Raw genomic sequence first — 23,207 nt, forward strand, 5'->3', positions numbered from 1 at the left:
AACGATGGACTAAAATTAAGACAATACGCTACATCTTTGTGGGCACATCATCAATTACGTTCAAGTTGCAATTTAGATCGGATTATGGCAAAAATAAATTTGATATTATTACAAGTTTGAGTAGGAAAAAAACAAAGGAAGATAAAAGGGTGAACAGTGTGTGAGAAAGACCTCTAGAAAGTGGGTAACTGACAAAATTTTGTATGTATACTTCTCTAAGTATGTTCCATAACGTTGCAATTTTGTGGTTGTCACAAACTCACATTTTTCTCACTCCATCTCAAAATGATTTCTTTTTATATTTGAAAATAATATACGGGAATAACTTAAACTTCTCATTTTATATTTAGCTTGTGTTTAGCAAGGGCGGGGTGGTTCATCCGAACCTATTTCGGCGGAAAATTAAAGTGTTTATACATGATTAAAATTATTTTTTATGTATAGATAGTAGATGTTGAACCCCCTTGGACGTGTTCTTGTGTTTACTTCTTCATATTTTGAACCTCCTTACTGCAAATCCTGATTCCACCACTGGTGTTTAGTATGAAAAAATATTTTCAGAAAAATGTTTTTCATAAGATATATAATAGTCTTTTCACATATCCTCCACTGTTTGGTAGGTACTCACGACAATAATTTCCTAACCCTCTAACAAGAAGTTATTTCCAACACCCCTAATTACCTTACCCCTTTCACCCCACCCGCACCCCCTCCCCCCCCTCAATCCCCACCGAAAACCTGAACTAACATCTTTAAATAATTGCGAACTATCATCTAATTATTATCATCATTATTTTATTATTATACAGTGGGAAGAATATTGAAATGTTAAAGATTTAATATACCTGTAAATTCCCTAGTAGTTAGTTAATTAACAGTCAAGTTAGTTAGAAAAAAGTTATAACAAATTGTGTATATCCAGCTGTATATTGTGTGTATATATACACTTGTAAGCTACTGAATTGATCAGATTATTGAATCACAAAGTGAGATATCTCACATACGATTTATTCTCTTTAGGATTCATCTTCTTGCTCGTTTAACTTCATGGTATCAGAGCTCTCTTGGCTGAGTTGAGTTAATCGATTCAAAATTCTGCGAACAAAACTTTCTGATCAAATGTCACATAATTTGTTCTTCCCAACAAGATTGTAAAAATGGGGATGAATGGTGAACATACAACCAATGAGTTGGATTAGGTGACCAACGATCAAATTCATAACAATGGCAATGAACTCAACAATGAGACAAATGGATTCCAAAACAGTAGCACACCTGGGAATGGAGTCGGTTCAGACTTCATCAATAGTGTGAATGGATTTCCTACTCAAGTCAATAATAGGTTTCCTTCACAAGTCAACAATGGGGTTCCACCACAATTCAATGGTGGTAACAACATTTTTCAAAATTCTAGTAACAATTTGCAAGGTATTGACTATTATCATCCTCTTGAGCCCAAATGATGTTAGTGGGATTAGTATCATTTCTTTTCAATTGACTGGAACTAAGAATTATATGATTTGAAATCAGTCTATGAAACTTGCTTTAATGGCTCGAAACAAGATGGGTATGGTTGATCGATCTTACATGAAAGAAAGATTTAGAGAGGATCTATGGAGTCACTGGGATAGGGTTAATGCCATAGTCCTGTCTTGGTTAATCAATTCTGTGTCCAAATCTTTACTAAGGGGAATAGGATTTGCCTCTAGTGCACATAGTGTATGGGAAGATTTATGCGAAAGATTTGATAGGATTGATGGTTCTAGGACATTTAATCTATATAGAGAAATTGCAACACTGCAACAAGGAACATCTTCAGTTTTTGTGTTTTACACTAGAGTTATGGGCTGAATTTGAAGCGTTGGTGCCTGCACCAGCTTGTAATTGTGAGAAGTCTAGGGGTTTTGTGATGTTCTTGCAAAGGTAAAAGTTGTTTCAGTTCTTGATGAGTCTCAATGACTCATATATGCAAGAAAGAAGTCAAATCTTGCTAATGGATCCTCTACCTAATATCAATCAGGTTTATGCCAAGATTATTGGAGATAAAAGTCAAAAGGAAGTACATGGGAATTCTGGTGGAATGGGAATGAATTCAGTAATGGGAATGAGTTCAGGAACCTCACGAAGTAATTTTGGCAACTAGCGAAACAGTCTTGGAAATAGTCTGAGTAACAGTTTTGATCCAAATATCATGTACTCAAAGACTGTTGGTGGTAATCAAAAGTTCAAAAAGAATTTCAAGAATCTAGTATGTGAATTTTGTAAGTGCAAAGGACATACCAAAAAAACTTGCTATAAATTGGTAGGTTATCCACCTGACTTTATATCCAAGAAGAAAAGTTTTCAGAATGGCTCGAGTTCCAGTTCTGGTTCTGCTCATAATGTCACTGAATCAAACTCATCTCCTAAGGTATATCCACAAAGTCAAGCAAACTGCAGCTAGGGGTTGAATACTAAAGTTCCTATGATTGGTCATCAGAATGATGCCAGGCAGAACACAATTGAAGGATACACTGAGAAACTAAAGGCCTACACATTTTTAAAAGAACAGTATGATCAAATACTAAGTATGTTGAACCAAGGATCAACTACAACCGATACAAACTCTGAGGTGCAACTAATGCGAAGGTAAAGCTTTGTTAGTTTCTAAAAACAGTGAAGTTTGGATAATTGACATTGGTGCATCTAACCATATGGTGTCTAATTTAGAAATGCTTCTTAAGAATGCTAAAGTTAAGCAAGTCAAGCCTAAACCAGTTACGCTACCTAATGGAGATGTATCTCATGTCACACATATTGGTTCAAGTTAAATCTGTACTAGAAGTGTGATTAAAAATGTCTTCCATATTCCTCAATTTAAGTACAATTTGATATCTGTCAGCAAGATAACTAGAGAATTGGGCTGTTCAATAGTATTCTTCCCATTTTTTGTGTTTTTTAGGAACTTTACACTGGCAAGATCAAGGTGATTGGCAAAGAGGAAGGAGGATTGTACCTAATACTGAACAAGCTCGTAAACAATAATGGAGAAGTTTCTATTACAGCAAAGGAAGATTTGAATAAAGCAGACATCAAGCAGGATGAGAATGTTGGCTTGTGGCACAAGAGATTTGGGCATGTATCAGCTGAGTTTTAAAGAAGTTAATTTCTGTTAGTATGAAAATAGTTGTTAGTACAATAGACAAGTGTGTAATATGTCCTTATGCTAAGCAAATCAGATTAGCATTTCCTGTCAGTAGCATTAAGAGTGTTTCTCCTTTTTTATTTGATTCATGTAGACCTATGAGGTTTTTATAAGACAACAACTCTTGATGGCAATAAATACTTTCTTACTATAGTTGATGACTTCACAAGAATGACTTGAATTTTCCTATTGAAGCAAAAGTCTGATATCAATTTTCAGATTTATTACTAATCAGTTCAACAAAGCAGTGAAAGTACTAAGATCAGACAATGGTACAGAATTTGTGAATTGCTTTGTGATAACTCATTCAAGATTTTGGGTATAATTCATCAAAAGACTTATCCTTATACTCCAGCAAAATGGAGTGGCAGAAAGAAAACACAGACATATTTTAGAAGTGACTAAATCACTTAGATTTCAAGCAAACCTTCCTACCAGATTTTGTGGATACTGTGCTCTAGTTGCTGTTTATTTGATTAACAGGATGTCATGTTCTGTAATTGATTATCAGAATCCTTATGAAAGATTGCATAACAGAAAACCTCTACTGTCACACTTAATAGTAATAGGTTGTTTGTGTTTTGTAAAAATTCTAGTAGGTAATGAAAAGTACGCAACCAAGATCCAAATCTGCAATTCATGATACTCAGAGATACAGAAAGGATATGTGCTATATGATATAAATGATAAAACATTTTTTGTCAGCGGAGATGTACTATTTAAAGAGTCAATATTTCTTTTTTCTACACAAGTCAAAGAACAGCCCCTATTTGTGGATACTGATGGAACATTATATGACATAGAGTTGCAGGGTCCATTTGGAAATCCTCAGCCTAATCCAAGACAAGTAAATGCAAACTTGAACAACTCAAATACTGAGCATAACGATACTTCCATCATAGGTGTTAGTAATCATATCACAGATATAACAAAAGGGATCATGCAGGTGAGACCAAGTGTGATAAATTACAACATGACATTTTAGAAGTACAACAAGATGCAGTAGCAGATCTTCAACAGCTTGATGTTGAGATAAACATGCCACAAGTTTTGGATCCTAATGTCCCACACCAGATTCAGTTAGATGCACACCAACAACAAAACCAGATTCAGAATCCACCAATACAAGCTAATCTTGAACCCGAAACTAGGAAATCGAATAGAAGTATTCATCCACCAATTTAGATGAAGTATTTCATTACTTTGAATGTGCATGAGGGTATTCGCTATCCTATGTGTAATTGTATCAGTTATGACAAGATATCTCCGTTTTATCAGTCATATATTGTTGCCACTTCTTCACTTGTGGAACCAACTAACTATGCAGAAGCACTAAAGGATCTTAGATGGACTGCAGCTATGAAGGCAGAAATTCAAGATTTGGAAAGCAATAACACATAGGAGGTGGTTGACTTGCGTAAAGGGAAAATTTCTATTGGTTGCAAGTGGATATATAAAATCAAGTATAAAGCAAATGGTGAAGTTGAAAAATTCAAAGCAAGATTAGTTGCAAAGGGTTATAACCAAAAAGAAGGAATTGACTACAAGGAGACATTTTCACTAGTGGTTAAAATAGTCACAGTAAGGCCAACGCCCCGAACTATAGCCTGGGCGTAACACGACACTCGATGTCTATCTGCGTGTGACCGAGCGAACTAATTGGCTAGCTGAATCAACATATGATATCAATACATACTAAATGTGGAAATAACACTGGCACATGCTGGTCTACTAAAAATCTGACTGAAATATCATAAATGCGGAAAGTGTTGAATAAGTCTGAATAAGTAGCTGACAAGGTTAACACAAAAGCTACTAAACATCTGACTAACTGGACTATAGCCTACGAAGCCTCTAAAGAGTACTGAACTGCTAACTGTTTACCGCGACAAGGCCCCCAACATACCTCACTAACTGAACTACTATAAAGACTGAAAGTACAATAACGCCCCCGGGAATCTGAACTCGGACCACCAATGGTACCGATACGAGAATGTCCTAGCAAGCATAATCGTCAACCTGTAAATCGTTACCTGCATCGCGAGATGCAGTCCCCAGGCAAAAGGGACATCAGCATATTTGACTTGCACTGGTATGTAAAGCAACTGAAAGGAAGAACTGTAAATACTGAAACTAAAACTGAACTGATAACTGATAATTGAGCTGAAATAAGAAAGTAAAAATATGAATACTCTTTGTTCTGAATGAGTAACCACCTGTTTATCTGAGTAAATAATTTGCGCCCTCATGCTGAAAGATACAACACTGACATACTGGGAAATGATTCACTCAAACATGTCTTCATGGGCTTATTATGAGAACTGAAGCTTTAACTATTTATAAACATGTCGAGGCTCATGGGTATCAAACACAAGTCTATATTGATTACATATTGAGCTCACAACATTCGGAATGAAAGTCATGAATGAATTGTGAAACTAGAGAATAGAAGTTCTGCAACTATTTAAGAAACCAAGCTTAACTATATTTCTGAGGCAATTTGTAACGTTGTAAAAGGACGTGGCGTAGGGAGAATCATTAACATTCCCAAACGTAGAGAGTTAGCCTCACATGCCTTAATTCCGGCCTTTGAGCGTAATACAACAAACCGTTCAACTTTAATCTATAGCAACACAAGTTAAAAGGGTTCCATATAAGCAATAATATCCATACTTTGGTCACCTAAGCATTTTATCAAACACTTGGTGGGCATAAAGCTCCACAACCTTCATTAATGATGTTTTCTTCACCCAATTCCCATTTTATTACTTCTAGGTGATTCAACAATCTTAATTTGATGAAAATAACATCATTCTTCATCACCCATATGATTACAACAATTCAATAATCCAAAATCCTAGCATAGTTCATATGACACTCTCTATTAAACCCAATTACTATTCTCCCAAGAACTCATCGATTCAACTATAAGTGATTAGAGAGTAGAAGTATTACCTTTTGTTCAATCCTCTTGAATTCGGATTGTGGTTCTTTTGTCCAAGACAAAGATTCAATCAATAATCTATGGAATAGATGAGGATTCTAGCGTTAATCTTTGTTAGATTAACCCTAGGGTGCTTTCTCTCCAAAAATACGGTTTATAATGAAGTGGGAAAAGTTTTTCGGAGTTGGGTATATACAAATTCAAAAAAAGATCGTTTCAGGCATAACTGGCCGGGCGCGTTGCCTCGGGCATCTTAGGGGGCGACGCACTAGGCCTATATTACAGGACCTAATGAAGTTTATACGGGGTGTAACAGTGCTTGCACTAGCTAATTCAAAGAATTGGTTCATTCATCAAATGGATGTTTTTAATGCTTTTAAAAGGGCATATTCATGATGAGATTTATATAAGATTACCTCAGGGCTTTGCCAGTGAGGGGGAGAAATTTGTAACACCTCGTGTATTCGGGCTAAGATTTGACTCGTAAGACGGTATAATGAACCTAATATGAGTAGTGTAAAAAGGGTGTTTGAAACCCAATCAAGCCATAAGAACTGTCCTTGGGCAAAGTAAAGTCGGAACTAAGATGGGAGGTGTAGGAAGTGTTTTGAAATACCTTTCCATCCATATAAGGATCAGGTTAATCAGAGCTATGTACAAAAAGTTTTGCACGTTTTACTAAAGAGCTATTAGTGGTGCTCGTCCACGGGCATGCAACGCGTGCAGACTGACGCCCCAAGGACATGTCTCATGCAGACAGGTAGCGAAGCGAGATCCATTGCGTGTGCGTGCAGGCAGCACATGCTGCTCGGCACAAAAAACATCCTCCTAGACGTGCGATCCCTACAACCTTTTTAAGTGCGTTTTTCCTGATTTTTCATTCCATTCTTCACTTCTTCAAACCTTAGAACGAATTTTCTCTCTTCTCCTCATCCTCATACATGAATGTAAGTCCCTCCCATGTATTCCCAAGTGAATTTTAATGACTATACATGAATTCTAAGCGAAATCCTATGTTAACAACCTAGAGTTTTCAAGAAAACCCATCTCAAGGTTCAAGATTCAAGATTTTGGAATTCTTCTTCAAAGATTCAGAATTTTCTCAAGTTTTTTGAGCGATTCAGGTATGTAGGATTTCTATCCACATATGGAAACATCGTTGTTCTTTCCCACGCCATGTTCTTCCATGATTATACGAAATTTCACCAAAACTAGGGTTCTAGACATGTTTATGATAACCCTAAGCTCATGTACCAAGATACACCATGTTTGTATTGATAATTCATTATTGTATTCTTGATATTTTATGTTATTGAGAATCTGTCTGTAATCCATGAAAACCCATACTTTGCATTCCATGGGTTCTTATATACAAAATATGAACTATTATGCTTATTTTCATGAAAATCCTACATGTCTCCATGTTTTCATACAAGTATATTATGTAATATATATTCATGTTACGTTATTCTTACAATTCATGTCTACAAATTGTGTTTACGAAAACCATGGGCGCAGATGCCACCTATTTTCATGTTCATATTTTTGGGAGTTGCACAGATTACCGAGAAGGCTCAGATAGCCTGAAACTACGGTTGCCACTGTAGGATAAGGATTGCTCCACTCAGTTAGGACGATTCCTTCATGTTTATTAATTGGATCCTTTCATGTTATGTTTATGTGTAGTACTCCTGGCAAGGTATGAGATTGCTCTACTGGTCGGGCCAGGTACCAAACTCCACGTACCTACGTGGTGATTCATGTTGTCGGTTATATTAATGTTTTCCCAATTAAAAATGTTTTTACTCATGTTATATGTATGTGTATATATATACATACATACACACTCATGTTCATGTTCAGCTTCCAGATACAGTTTCAGTTTATGTTTCTGTTCTATTATTTTCATGTGTCATGCTTATTTCATTTAGTTGTTTTACATACCAGTACAATTTAAATGAACTGACGTCCCTTTTTATTTGCCTGAGGGCCTGCATTTCACGATGCAGATTTACAGTACGACGGATCAGCTTGTTATGACACTGCTCGCATTAGCTTTTTGGTGAGTCCCATCTCATTCGGGGTATAGTCAGTATTTATATTTCATGTTAGTTTTGCAGTTAAGGTATGCGGCGGGATTATCCTGGTAAATATTTTAGCAGTCAGACTCGTGTCAGAGGTTTCATAGACTAATCAGTTATGTCATGTCAGATGTTCAGAGTCATATAGCCAGTATTGGCTCAGTATTTATTATATTTTCAGATTATTTCCGCATCATTTAAACAGTATTTTCATTAGTATTATGATAACTCATGTTATTCAGACTATCTATGTTTTAAAGTTATATTCCGCATTCAGTTCATGCCCCATGTTGATTCAGTAAGCCATGTAGTTCGCTCAGTCACATGCAGTCAGGCACCGAGTGTCGTGTTACGCTCAGGCCATGGTTCGGGGCATGACAAAAATATGCAGACTTGTCAAATCCCTCTATGGCCTTAAACAAGCTCCTAGAGAATGGAATGCCAAGCTCACTGAAGCACTGCTTCTAATGCAATTTACTCAAAGTCAGCATGATTATTCTTTGTTTATTAGAAGAACTTCTAAGGGAATGGTTATAATCTTGGTGTATGTAGATGACATGCTGATTACTGGAAGTTCACTAAAATTGATTGAAGAGACTAAGAAGACATTGCAAAAGGGTTTCAAGATAAAGGATCTAGGGGAACTAAAGTACTTCTTAGGAATAGAGTTTTCAAGATCAAAGGATGAAAATTATGATGCATCGGAGAAAATATTGCCTTGAACTAATATCGAAGCGGGAATTGTAGTAGCCTAAACCAAAGAATTACACCGGTTGATGTCGGTGTCAAACTTACTTCTATGCGGTGTGGAGGGTCTTGGTAAAGCCGAACTAGTTACAAAAGATCCACTGGTGATCATGCTAGTTATCGAGAGATTGATAGGGAAACTTCTCTATCTCACTATGACAAGACTAGATATTTCATTTGGTGTTCAAACACTAAGTCAGTTCTTAAATAGCCTAAGGAATCACACATACGATCGCAAAGACTCAATTGTAAGGTACATAAAGAACCAGCCTGGACAAGGAATCTTATTATCTAGTGATTCATACACTACTCTCAAAGCATATTGTGATGCTGACTGGGTTCCCTGCCCACTCACCAGAAAATCGAAAGACGATTTATCATCTAGATGGGAAATTCTCTTATTTCATGGAAGGCAAAGAAGGAATCTACTGTGTCAAGAATCTCAGCAGAAGCTAAGTATAGACGCCTAGCCACAATTGTTTCAGAACTAACTTAGTTGATTGGATTACTTAAAGAGCTAAATGCCGAAGTTAAGCCGCCTATTAACATTTACAGTGACAGCAAAGCAGCATTACAAATTGCTGTCAATCCAGTTTACCATGAGAGGACCAAACACATAGAGATCGACTATCACTTCATTAGAGAAGAACTACAGCAAGGGATCATCTCAACTATCTACATTTCGACTAAGGAACAGCCTGCAAATGTTCTTACAAAAGGGTTAAGCAAGGTGCAACACGAGTACCTACTGTTCAAGCTAGGATTGTTAAACATTTTCCCTCCACCTAGCTTGAGGGGGAGTGTTAAGTAGCTAAGTATAAGCCCAGAAAGGCATTTATGTAAATTCCTAAGTACTTAGTTAATTAACAGTCAAGTTAGTTAGAAAACAAGTTATAACAGTCTTTGTATATCCAGCTGTATATTGTGTGTATATATACACTTGTAAGCTACTGAATTGATCAGATTATTGAATCACAAAGTGAGATATCTCACATACAATTTCTTCTCTTTGGGATTCATCTTCTTGCTTCAATTCCCTTATATATAATGGTGATAGATAAATATACCTTTTAGGAACTAAATATCTCTTTGTAAACCACTTTACTTCCGTTATCCCCAAAACATGAAGAACTTGAAGAGTTATAATTAATAAAATGATATGAACCATATTCATTTTTCAATGCAAATTGTATCTCAATGGTCATTCTTGATTGATATACTTAATGGTGCATAAAAGAAAAGATAAAGGGTCATAAAAATGTTATATAAAGTGAATGCCACTTATTACTGATTCTGTACAACAAATTTTTACCATAACCCGTTCGTGTAGTTCAAAAAAGAATCATCTTGTACCATTCATGAACTAATTATTGCTTGAGCTAAGATAATTGATTGGCCATGAAAGAGAGAGTCGATGATATTGATAGCTCCGGATGAAAAGGATCTGATACGTCTGGTTATATTCTACAGTCTCTGAGACAATTATTTCAACAGAAGATGATTTGATTAAGACTTTAAGTCTTCTTCTACTTTTCTTCTTCCTGGATCTTGCCGATCATTTTAAACCTTAACTTTTTTAGTTCAACTAATTACGAAAGAGCAGAACAAAAAGAAAATGACTACCACATTCACATATAGACAATTAATTCAACAGAAGATTTATTTGATTAAGCAACTATGTACACTGCATTTGCTTTTCATGTGCGTATCCAAAATCCAAAATCAGAATAAAACAATGAAAATAACCTTTTTTTCTCCTATACCACACCTCACCCTCCTATACCACACCTCACCCCCCCATCCCCCCCGCCCCAAGTGATAATAATACAAAGTAAAAAGCTATGAACATGTAAATTCATTCCAAGATTGAGCCCCTAATGTCCTAATTAAGAAAAGATTAAAAAGAGAACCCCCAAAAAATAAGAACGAACAAGAACATTGGGTTATTGACAGCAATATTATTATTTTTAGTTCCCTGGGAAACTGGTGGTGGTGTTATTATTTCTTGAGTGAGCAGACATGAGGCTGTTTCTTGGAAGAGGGTGAAGGTAGCTTATATGCTAAAAGCTAAAAGCTAAAAGCTAAAAGTCATAAGTTGGAATATCAATTTTTAACTTATTTTTATAGTATTTTTTTGGCCTAAAAATAAGTGCTGGACTTTTTATCTTTTCGAAACACCATAAAAAAAAAAGTCTAAAAGCCAATAAACACTTAAAATAAGTCAATTCAAAATAGGGATCTAATAGCTTAGTTGGTTGGCTACCTAAACTTTTATCTTGTTAGTGAGGGTTCGAATCCCAACATTATAATTCCCTCCCATTTCCCCTTCCCCTTTCCCTTATATAAAAAAAATAGTTTAAAAAAAAAAAGTCAATTCAAACACCCTCTTCTAAAGTGGTAGAGAGAGGAAAAGTGGGCCAAAGGGAGTTGGGTGGTGCTGTTGAGTGTAGGAGAGGGAATCTAAAATAAGGCCAATCACGTGAAGCCACATATTAAATAATGAGATATTTTTAATAGAGTGTAGCCGTTTGGTTTTGACAGTAGAAAACAACTCCAAAATTAACGGGTGCCTTTAACTTTTTTTTCTTTGGAATGGAAGTTTAGCGTAACAAAAAGAATTTCATAGCAAGACAACTTGTGAGGATAAGTGAACATGCAGAGAAGGGAAAAAGACACGGGTAGTAGTATTTATCAATCATGAAGATAGAAAAATGAAGGGTAGCTCAATAAGATCGGAGACCTAAAGTAAACTTTTATACGAGGCCTTATATAATTTTTTAAATAAATATAATCATTATAACTTTTATTTAAAATCTACTTTTCTAGCTTATAGTTCTTTTTCAATTGATAACTTAATTAATCCATTTAAATATGTCTCTTGAGACATTGTTAATCTCAGGTAAGAAATTATCAATTTTAATTTTGAAAATTTCTTTCTGTTGAGACAACTGTCATAGGATTTGTTAACATTATTCAATAAGCTATATAGGTACATATTTGAAAAAGAATCAAGATTTTTATCTGATTGAGTATATCAAGTAGAGTATAATCTCTACTTGTACTACTTCTCTTAACACTTTATCCGTCGAAAAATAAGTCTAAACAATCAATATCAGTGGCCATTATGTTTTTACACATCAAAGTTAATGAAATATCATGCCAAATAGTCATACCCAATAAAAACTCAAAATTATCAAACTCATATATATGTTGTGAAATAAGTAGCTTCACTTTTAGTTTTTGGATTATCACTAACTTCTACTAATAACAATAAAGCATTTTTTATTTGTGGAGCTTGAAATATTATTGCTTTTATACTTTCGATATGACTTTTCCAATGTGTTTGTGACAATAATTTAAAAATTAGGTTGAGTACACTATCTTTTAAAACCTTCTACTGCTTATTAGAAGAAGAAAAAAAACAGTGAATATATACATTGTATCACTCCAAAAATTTATATAACATTCACACAAGAACTAATCATGTCAGGAAGTACCAAATTTAAATTATGACGATATTAAAAAAAACTATATATTTTTATTAAAAAAAATTGGGGCCCCCAAAATTTTGGGGCCTAAAGCACTTGTTTGAGTTGCTTTATGGTTCAGCCGGCCATGTCACAAGGGAGTAAACAGGGGCTCACATTTACCATGATAAGTTGTATTGACTTACACTTAACCATAATAAGTTGTATTTACTTAATTAGTGTAAACAGGTGCTCACATTTACCAGTTCGATACTATGAGTCTTTTCCACTATTCATTTGTAACATATAAAACACAAATTATAATATGTATCCAATGTCCTCTGAAATCTTTGATCTCCTTTTGTATTCTCAGCCAAACTCATGGAATTTTCATTTGATTAGGATAACTGTTTACAAAGTTCCCAGTCCGAGAATTGCAGAACAAGCTAATTTGTTTTACTTCCGCATAACTTTATAAGGTCCTAGCAGTTGCTTCAGGTTCCAGCCAAAAAGATAACAATCACAATGCCAAGCCAAGGACTGGATTCATTGCAACATCTAAGTTTTGTCCACTAGGTTAGTTATTGCTCTTTTTATGAAGCATATAACAAAATTACCTTTAAAATTCTTTTTTTTTTAGATGATTTTTTTTAGATGAATACCGTTAAAATTCTGAATTAACTTTTTATATGAGATTCATCAGGATTGATACAAAAAAAAAAAATTATATGTTGTTGGTCAAAACAATCTCAAGTCATGTTATAATCTGTTTGAAAAGTTTTTGTAAGAATAGTTGTATAAGTGAAGAGCGGTTAGAATAAATGTGTTTTGTTTTTTTGATATCGGTAACGACTTGTATTTACAGTAAAATTCAGCTTCAACTGAAGCCTAATTGTAATCTTTACAACAAAAGTATAAGGAGCACCCAACAAAAGCTTACACTTGTCCTATTAAATCTACCAGGTCTCCTATCTCTCCCCACAAATTTTCTTTACACCAAAAATAGAAGAGATTTAGACAATTCATCCTAATTTTCTGGATAGAGCTACTAGTGCCCTAAAAAATTCTAGCGTTCCTTTCCTTCCATATTGTCCACCAAACACAAGCTGGGATGATCTGCCATCAATCTTCTTCTCCACTTCTCTTCCCTACACTCTTCCAAAGATCCGAGAAGCTCAACGGTAGTATTAGGCATAGTCCAATTGATACCAAGGATACAAAAGAACATGTTCCACAGATTTGTAGTTGTCTTGCAATGTAAGAAAAGGTGCTTGTTGGTTTCACCATCTTGGCCACATAAGAAACATCTTGAACAAATGCAAAACCTCTTCTTTGTAGTTTCTCGTGGGTCGTGCATGCCCTCCTCGCAACCAACCAAACAAAACAAGAGACCTTGAAAGGGATTTTTACTTTCCAAATGAGCTTCCAGGGCCAAATCTCCCTCGGGTGGTACTATGGTTGAGGTTCCGGAGAAATGTACTTAACAGAGAAAGTTCCTTTGTTGTTCAATTTCCATCTTAGTCACTGTCGATAGTACCGAAGTTCCTCCAAAAGAGGCTAGGAGCTGGAGCATATTGATTAAGCTTTCAATTTCCCAATCATTGAGAGCTCTTCTGAAAATAAGATCCCATCCTTGAGGCTCCAAACTTGACTGATTTGTGCTTGAGCTTGGAGGCTTATAGAGTATAAGTCGGGGAAAGTCGATTGAAGGTTGTTATGGCCAATCCAACGATCCGCCCAAAAAGTAGTTTTTCTGCCATCGCCAACTATGATATTTACATTAGCCCAAAATTCATTCCGGTGGAACCTAATAGATTTCCATACACTAGTACCATAAGGGCCATTAACTTCTTTAGTAATCCATTGATCTAGCATCCCATATTTCTGGGAAATGAATCTTTTCCATAAAGCATTGTCCTCTGAATTGAATCTCCATAGCCATTTCTGCAATAAACTTTTGTTGTGCAATAAACTTTTGTTGTGCAACCCCAAGTTCTTAATGCCCAGCCCACTCTCCTTCTTGTTCAAAATGATTGAGTCCCATTTGACCAGGTTCTTGCATCTCCTTTCATCATCGCTTTATTACCTTGCCAAAGAAAGTCTCGTCTCGGTTGTCAATCTTTTTCTCTACTCCTCGAGGAGTGGGAAGAGAGCCATCATGTATGTAGGGAGGGCATCCAAGACAGAATTAATGAGTGTAACTCTGCCACCCAAAGAGAGGTATTGGGTTTTCCACCTTGCCAACTTCTTTTTACATCTCTCCAAAACTTCATCCCAGATTTCTTTAGATTTGTTTTTGGCACCTAGAGGCATCCCTAGGTACTTAGTGTGGAGGAAGCCCACTTGACAGCCTAGGTTCCATGCTAGATTCTAAAGATCATCAACTTGATTAATTGGATAGAGTGAACTTTTGCTCCAGTTGACATGAAGACCAGACAGGGCTTCAAAAATGGTCGGATTGCTGCGAGATGTCCTGATTCCGCTCCATTTCAGCATCACAAAAAACTAGTGAATCGTCAGCATATAGTAAATGAGTGATCTCCAGGTGATTGCTAATGGTAGACTGAGAGTCGAAGCCCCTAATCCAACCATTAGATTTAGCTGTCCTAACCATGTGATTAAGACCTTCTATAGCAATCAAAAATAAGAAAGGTGACAATGGGTCACCCTGTCTGAGACCCCTTTGAGATTGAAAAAAAACCTGCTGGACAACCATTTATCATAATAGAAAATCTAACACTAGAGATGCAAAATTTGATCCAGTTTATCCACTTGTGCCCAAAGCCCATGTCTTCCAGGATCTTCAGCAGATAGCCCCAATTTACATGGTCAAAAGCTTTTTCGATATCCAATTTACATAGAATTCCCGGCCTTCCTTTTTTGAATCTGGAGTCCACTAGCTCATTAGCTAGTAAGGCTGCATCCATAATCTGTCTCCCTTTTAAGAAGGCCATTTGGTGTTGATCAATCAACTTCCCCATGACTGTCTTCAGTCTTTATGTGATGATTTTAGAGATGATCTTGTAAACTCCTCCGATAAGGCTTATAGGTCTGAAATCTTTAAGTTCTTCTGCCCCATTCTTCTTTGGTATCAATGCAATAAAAGTAGCATTGAAGGATCTCTCAAAGAATTCATTGTGATGAAAATTAAGAATGGTTTGCATTAGGTCTTCCTTTAGAATATCCCAACATTCTTTAAAGAAACCCATTGTAAAGTCGTCGGGGCCCGGAGCCTTGTCGATTGCACATAAATTGATGGTATTTAGCACTTCTTCTTCAGAAAAAGGTCTTTGCAACCATTAACTTTCCTCCTCAGTTATCTTGGGACAGCTAACATAATTCAGAGAAGGCCTCCATGATTCGGTTTCGAATACAGCTTCTCATAATAATCAACCATAACTTCCTTGATATCAGCCTCAAGTACCACTTCTTGACCTCCAACTATTAATCTTTCAATTGTGTTGTATCTTTTGTGTGATGTTGCCATTCTTTGGAAGAATCTAGTATTTCTATCACCTTGTTTTAACCATAAGACCCTGGATTTTTGTCTCCAACTTGCTTCTTCATTTTTGGCTAGATCTTCTGTTACATCTCGCATTTCGCACGTCGGAATATTTTAAGTCGGTTGCGAAAAGTTATGGACAAGGTTATCTTTTGGCTTTGTTTTACGACAAATGGTTTATGATTTTATTGGAAGGAAGCATTAAGGAAAGATTTGGGACTAAGAATGCATTATGGAAAAAAATTAAAAATTTCATGAAAGGAGAGTGAGGTGGGCCATGGCCACATGGAGGCTTGAAACATATACATATGTATGGAATTAGATGATTAAGGGAGCAAAATTCATCTTTTATTACCTAAGGAAATTTCTAGAAATTTGAAGAATGATTTGGAGGGAAAAGAAAAGAGAAAAAAAAAAAAAAGGGGAGCACATGGCCGGCCATGTGCTTGGCCATGTGCATGGCCATGTGCCCCTTGCATATATAAGTATGACTTAGTCTTGCCAAGGAAGACCATTTTCATCATTTTTGCTCTAGAGAATTCAAGAGAGAGATGGAAAAAAAAAAGAGGAAGAGGACGGCTAAAGAGGGGCTGGCCGAATCAGCCCCCTAGAGATGATCTTGAAAATTGTTTTCTTCATACTTTCCTACTAATTAGAAGGTCCTCGTCGACGTGGAATAGTTGTTGGGAGAAGAAAACCATTCTATCTTGCAAAGAGGAAGCTAGCCGAGAAGATGAAGGGCGGAGAAGTAGGTAAGGTTCCATCTTATTTTACATGTGTTATAGGTGATGTGTGCATGTTGTAGTATATGGGATTGGATGAAAATCATAAAGGGTTGTATGTGCAAGCTGTGGCCGTGAGTTGTGTTGTTGGAGTAGGCATGAGGAATAAATTCTATTTAGTGTAATTTGATTGTTGTGTGTGTTGTGAAGTGTGGAAATGAATGCAAACCATGAAAATATGGATGTTGAATAGTAGGCCGTGTGGTGTGTGCATGTGTGTTGTGGCCGTGTGCCTCAAGTGGGAAGGGAAATGGTTCGAGTTAGCATGGAAATTCATTGTTAAGTTGTCGTGGGGAATTTATGTGATTTTTATATGAATTTCGTATGATTGTGAAAATAAGAATTTAAATGTGAACTTTGGTAGTTGTTGATGAATTTGGAGGAAGACTAGTAATGCTATATTGTGTTCATAAGGATTGTTTGTGTTGCTGGGTTGTTGTTGTTGACATTCTGGGCCGAGCCATATTCTCGGGACGGAGTAATTACAGAGGAGATGCTGCCCAAATTTTTGTAGACAAGTGAAGGATGGAAGATGTGAAAGCAAAAGTCTACTATCGACAATTGGTAAACATGACCATTTGAAAATTCTGGGCGAAACGGGATTCGAGATTGTACGAGCATAAGACGTCCGAAAGGTATGTAAGGCTTCACTTTCTTTCTTTGGCATGTCTTAGACGTAGTAGGCTTGAATATGTGCCTCGGGGGCAATTCCTTTCCTAGAAATTCGAGATTGAAATTAACTACTATTCATTCAGTAGAATTGAATTAGAAACTGTGTGAAATGATGGAAGAACTCCCTAAACATCTAGAACTTGCATGAGTAGGACCCGATTACCAAGGACCAGTTGTTAGCTACCTCACTATGTTCTACAATGTATGTGGTGGTGTGGTAATGTTCCTAATATAATTATTACTTCGATTTTCCAAAAAAAATGGCTTCGGAAACGCGTTTGTGGTTCACTGATGATTTTTAAAGAATTAGTTTTGTACAAGGAAATACAAAATTGATTTTTCTAAAACCACTCCGCTGGGGGTGTGAGATTTTATTATTTAAACTTTTCAAAACCACTCCGAAGGGAGTGCGATATCTTATTATTCAGATTTTCCAAAACCACTCCGAAGGGGGTGTGCAATTTTATTATTATTATTACTATTATTATTATGCCCGAAGGGCTAGGATTAGTATTATGTCATGAGTGGCATGCCCGAAGGGGCCATTAGCCGTATGTCACGAGTGGCATGCCCGGGGGCTAGGAATATATGTCGGGGCCAGCATGTCCGAAGGGGCCGGGATAGACGTATGTTGGGCCGACATGCCCGAAGGGGCCATCATTTTATTTCGGGACCGGCATGCCCGAAGGGCCGGATAGACGTATGTCGGGACCGGCACACCCGAAGGGATTATTATCATAGTTGTTATCATTATTAGTATTATTATTATTATTATTATTAGGCCGGAAGCGGCTGTCCGGGCGGAGGACTGTTGTGGTACTATAGTTAGACTGTGGATTCTAGAACTGGTGTACTCTGTACTTATATCGTGTATGCTCGAGGAACGTGGGTTCACTCGTATTATTTACTTAAGGTTTGTTCTAGGACCCCGTGTGTATAATTATGTTTCCTCCAGCGAGGGCTGCAGGTAATGAGCTTGATTGTGGTTTCTTCTCCTCTAAATTAAGCTATGGTTATTATTTGTTATCGCTTTACATACTCAGTACATACTCCGTACTGACCCCCTTTCTTCGGGGGCTGCGTTTCATGCCACGCAGGTACACCCAGATGAAGAAAAAGACTTTGCTAGAAGTTGTTCCCGCGGGATTGCGAGCTCCATTTCGGTTGGAGTGTTGCCGAGTCAAGTACTCATGTCATGTAATTGTATATTCTAGAGACTTTGCAGACAGTGTCCTGTGGATTGGGTGTCGAGGAACGCGAATCGGTTATAGATGTTAAAAGAGTGTGTATTTTCAGATGTTGTCAGTTGGCAAATTTATGTGATTGGCTGAAGGTTTTCATAACTTGTATAAAGACGTTGATCTTTATTTTGAAAAGTTTCATGTTTCTTAAAATTTTTGAAATGACAGGTCTTAATAACGCGAACGTTTAAGGGTTCGCTCGACTCTGAGGAGAGTCGGGTGCCCATCACACCCTAGTAAGGTCGGGGTGTGACATCTTCCAATTCAGCCATAACAATTGCTCTAATCATCTTTTCCTCTTCATTAAGCTCCCTATTATCCTGAATATGGTCTAGATCGGCTAGTTCATTCAATAGGCTGTTCTTCTTATTGACTAGATCCCCAAAGTTTTGCTTGCTCCATTCTTTAAGCTTGTACTTCAAAGATCTTTAGCTTGCTGCTAAGTTTGAAATCTGGATAGCCATGGACCTCAAATTCAGTCCACCATTTTGAAACGAGTTCTTTGAAACCATTAACCCCAAGCCACCAATTTTCAAACTTAAAGTAAGAACCTTTGCGTTCCCAGATACCGCACTCGAGAGAGATTGGAGTGTGATCGTATTCGATTCTGGGCAATAGTCTTTGCCTTATATCCCTGAAGGCCTCCTCTCATTCCTTAGAAAAAAGGAACCTATCAATTCAGGCAAAGATTGTTGTGATTTAGCCCCACCGAACCAAGTATATTTTCCTCTGTTCAAAGGAGGATCATGAAGTTCCATGTCCTCTATCCACTTGAGAAATCAGTCATCACATTGGTGATTCTGTGACAGAACCTTCGTTCAACCATGAGTCTGCTTGTGTTAAAATCCCCGCAAGTGACCCAAGGGCCATCCCATAACCCTCTGATTGCTGAAATTTCCTCCTAGCATTCTGCCTTAGCCATTCTGGTGTGAGGAGCATAGACCCCTGTAAGACACCAATTGAAAGAATGATGAACAAAAGCAAAGCTGTAAGTGATTGAGTAGGAACCCTTTTCAACTAATACACTAGTCCACACTCTACTATCCCAAAGGATCATAATACCACCACTGCTGCCTTGAGCTTCAAGAATTCCACACTTCATCCATCTACATGCCCATAGTTGTTTGGCAATAAGATCCACCTCTTTTTCAATTTTGGTCTCCCGAAAACAATAGACGTACTTTCCAGTTCAAGATCAAGCTCTTAACAAGATTTCTTTTTGGTAGCTTGTTAAGTCCCCTAACATTTCAAGATAAAAGTTTGACTTTCATTGATGAGTCAAACTTAAATTCTTCCCCCTGTTTCTCACCCCCCTACCACCTCTTTATTGAGCTCTGATTGCAAATTCTTCAATTCATTTCTACTAGTCCCCTTGTTCCTAGGTGTTTTGATTTTGCTTGGTGTTCCTTCCTTTTCCAGGATTTGTTTCCTTTTGTCGAGTTTAATCAATAGTGCTAGTGCCTCTTCCTGACACCCTTCGAAAGCAGCCCCATATATTTTGCTTAACTCCAAAATATTGGACTTCACCCAATTAGAGGCCCTAGTTTCAGCCTCAGAATGTTCCAGAGACTGCATGCTCACTGGTTCCGCTTCGTGAACTTGCATAATTTTCAAATTTGTGCCATCTTGTTCTGCTGAAATTACTTGGTCCGTCTCATCCTCGATAATTGTCATTGCATCAACATCCTTTTTTTTTCCAGTTTCTTGGGGTTCCTTGTATTCTTTCTGGTGATTCAGAAAAGAAGAAGAGGGATGAGATGATGGGGTGACTTCCTTGCACGTCGTATTGGCAGACTCCCAAATTGAAAAGCTTTCCAAGAATTTAGAAGCAGTGTCTTTCAATTCTGAGAGAAGTGAGGCATTCATAACTTCTAAAAGGTTCTTTTCGGTAAGTGGAGCCTCGCGTCTTTGCCTCACTTAAAGGCTGAGGGAAAGTTTCTACTTCATCGTCTCCTTTAGGCCCAAACAATTAAATTGATTTGGGCCCAACATAATATGGACCTTTTCCCTATTAATTTTCAGGTCCCAGTTTGAATTTGAAATTTCCACTTGAACAGGCTTGTCTCTTGGGGCCCACGTGACGTGCCCACTTAATCAAAGCAAATCCCCTTTTTCCCATCATATCGCACATGTACCCTTTGTCAAGGTTTTAGATATCTCTATTTGGACAAAGCCTTGTACTCCTTTACCTTCTCTGATGGAAAAACTTGCCGGAATTTCAACCCAAATTTGGATGGTGAAGAGGATGCCCCCTTGCTCGAAGGTTACTTCTCTGGGAATCTCTTTCCTCTTTCCTCTAATTTTGATTCTAGCCCATTTCAAATGATTACAGAGTTGTGTCTCTTCTCCGTCTCAATCCAACCCCCACAGTAGTCTCCGATGGCCTTGAAGACATTTTGAGACCAAAATTGAAGTGGTAAACCAACTAGTTTGGCCCAGACCGAGTTGGGCAACTTATCGTGGTCAACAGCTCCTGACAATGGTGTCCACCATTGAAAGTTGACCGGTGATTTCTTCCAACACCATTCCCCCTTTATGATCTGTTCAGCAGTGGTTCTAAAAGAAAATTCAAAGAGAAATTTTCCATCTCCCATCTCATATATGTTCAATCCATGAGCTTGCTTCCACAGAGAGCTGGTCCAACGCCTAACTTGCCGAAAGTGTGGGAATCTCCAATGAGTTCATAGGGAAAGTACCAACTAGACATTTATTGAGGACTTCATTACGGGAGTACGGGGCCTCTTTAATATGGATGGGTTTTTCTTTCATTAATGACTTGCCATCGAATAACTACTTGATTAGACCATTTAATGTTTCTGAGAGCATCTGTATATGGAAGATCCTTTTATGCCAATCTTGGCTCTACGAGCAGTGATTCGGCGTCTCTCGATCGCTAAAAATCTACTAACCTTGTCAACCAAAAAGTCCAACCCGCATTAAAAGCCACTTACGGAATAATAAGCAACGATCTTTTCTTTCCTCTGATGCTTATAATGCGATATATCGGCCATAGGCTGTTATAATTCCTGGAGCAAAAAGTGTCGGAAAAATTATCTATCTTCTTCCATCTTCTCACAAAGTTTCCTCGGGTCTTAGATGCTTCGCGAAGTGTCTGGACAATCCATTCCATGGTGTTCCTCGTTCCCTACATAAAGTACTCTAGAATAAATGTGTTTTGTAAAAAAGAAGTGCAGTGCATGCTTATTTCTTCTCCATTTTCATCTGAATATATCGATGATGACCCTGCTTGCATGCATCTATTGTTTTGGTTGCAGATGTCCAATATCATTTACACTCAACAAGATCAACGATATAATATCTTTTGATTTATTTCCCACTGATAATTCTTTTCAGAAAAAAAATGCATACACCTAAATTAAAGTTCTTGTTATTTCTTTATTTTTCTGTTTATTTTAAAAAAATTATTTCTCAAAAGCTGATAAGTACAAATACAATCCAAAATACAGCAGTAGCCAGTAAGTCAAAGAAGATATTTCGTTGGTGCATCGATCCATGACCATAGCTTGCACCTTTACTCATTCTTTTTTTTCTTTCTTGTTAAAGTTTGAGAAAATAGCCAAATGAGCCCCTAATGTTTGGCCGAACTTTCAACTGAACACTCAATCTTTGCGGGGATCCTATTACCCCCCCCCCCCGGACTAATTTAAAATAGAATATATTACTCCCTAAATGCTGAAGTGGCAAAGAAAGTGTATTTCACCCTATCAAAGAGCGTGAGAGGCAAAAATAAATTATTAAATTTTTATTTTTTTAAGTATATTTTGTTTAATATTAACTTTTTGAATTTTTTAAATCTTTCCCTTTCTTTTTTATTTTCTTTTTCACTAAAACATTCTCCTCCTCCAAATTTTCATAGCCGCCGCCGCCGCTGACCCTCCACCACGGAGCTCCGGCAAAACCATCCAAATTCACCGCCGCTGCCCCTTTTCTCCTCCTCTTCTATCTCTCCCTCCTTTTCTCCATCACCACCGCGAACTCATAACTCCGGCAAGCTTCACCCCAAACTGCTCTGGTGAGGAGCCTCTCTCATCTTATTTTTTCCCTGACCAACAAAGGACCCCAACTCCGGCGAAGTACAACACCCCCCCCCACCATCACAACGGCAGCACCAGCCCCCATCTTCACGAACCCTCAACAATTCCTTCTACCAAAATGTTCAGTAAAAAAGAATCCAAATTTTATAAATGAGTATGAAAAGAGTTTCCAAGACTCAAGCTTTTCCCCTTGATTGGGGATTTTCTTTCCAGATTTCCCAAATCAAATTTAAAAAAAAAAAAATTGGAAAAATCTAAAAACCCAAAAAAAAAAAAAAAAGTTTCACTGTTTGAATTTTGAAATAAAAAATCTCCACTCTTGTTATTGTTTGTAAACTTGGAGAACTCCTGGAGGTCAAAATTGGTGGAAAGCCATTAAATCACCATAGGAAGCCATTGAGGTTAAATTACCATGGGAAGCCATTAAAGAAAGCGTCAAAGCTTGGCTTGAAAATTGAAAAATTTCTTGAACCCGAATAGAGTTGTATGAACACAGGTTGAATTTTGAAAAAAGACTGTATGATTGAAGATG

At 37.2% G+C, this 23,207-nt stretch overlaps 1 protein-coding gene across 1 annotated transcript; it reads right to left on the minus strand.

Moving 5' to 3' along the window:
* Positions 1–14,866: 14,866 nt before the first annotated feature.
* On the minus strand, positions 14,867–15,404 carry LOC132061995 (uncharacterized). Its single transcript, XM_059454657.1, has 2 exons — positions 15,125–15,404; positions 14,867–15,051 (listed from the first exon to the last, which is right to left on the minus strand). The coding sequence occupies exons 1-2, from the start codon at positions 15,402–15,404 to the stop codon at positions 14,867–14,869; spliced, it is 465 nt and encodes a 154-aa protein (XP_059310640.1).
* Positions 15,405–23,207: the final 7,803 nt, after the last annotated feature.

This window comes from Lycium ferocissimum, chromosome 7 (assembly GCF_029784015.1).
Source record: "Lycium ferocissimum isolate CSIRO_LF1 chromosome 7, AGI_CSIRO_Lferr_CH_V1, whole genome shotgun sequence".
NCBI lineage: Eukaryota > Viridiplantae > Streptophyta > Magnoliopsida > Solanales > Solanaceae > Lycium > Lycium ferocissimum.

Coding starts and splice junctions, on each gene's coding strand:
- LOC132061995 (XM_059454657.1), bottom strand. CDS start 15,404: ATGGGGAAGTTGATTGATCAACACCAAATGGCCTTCTTAAAAGGGAGA. Junction 15,052..15,124: donor GATAAATGGTTGTCCAGCAG/GTTTTTTTTCAA, acceptor TGATTGCTATAG/AAGGTCTTAATCACATGGTT.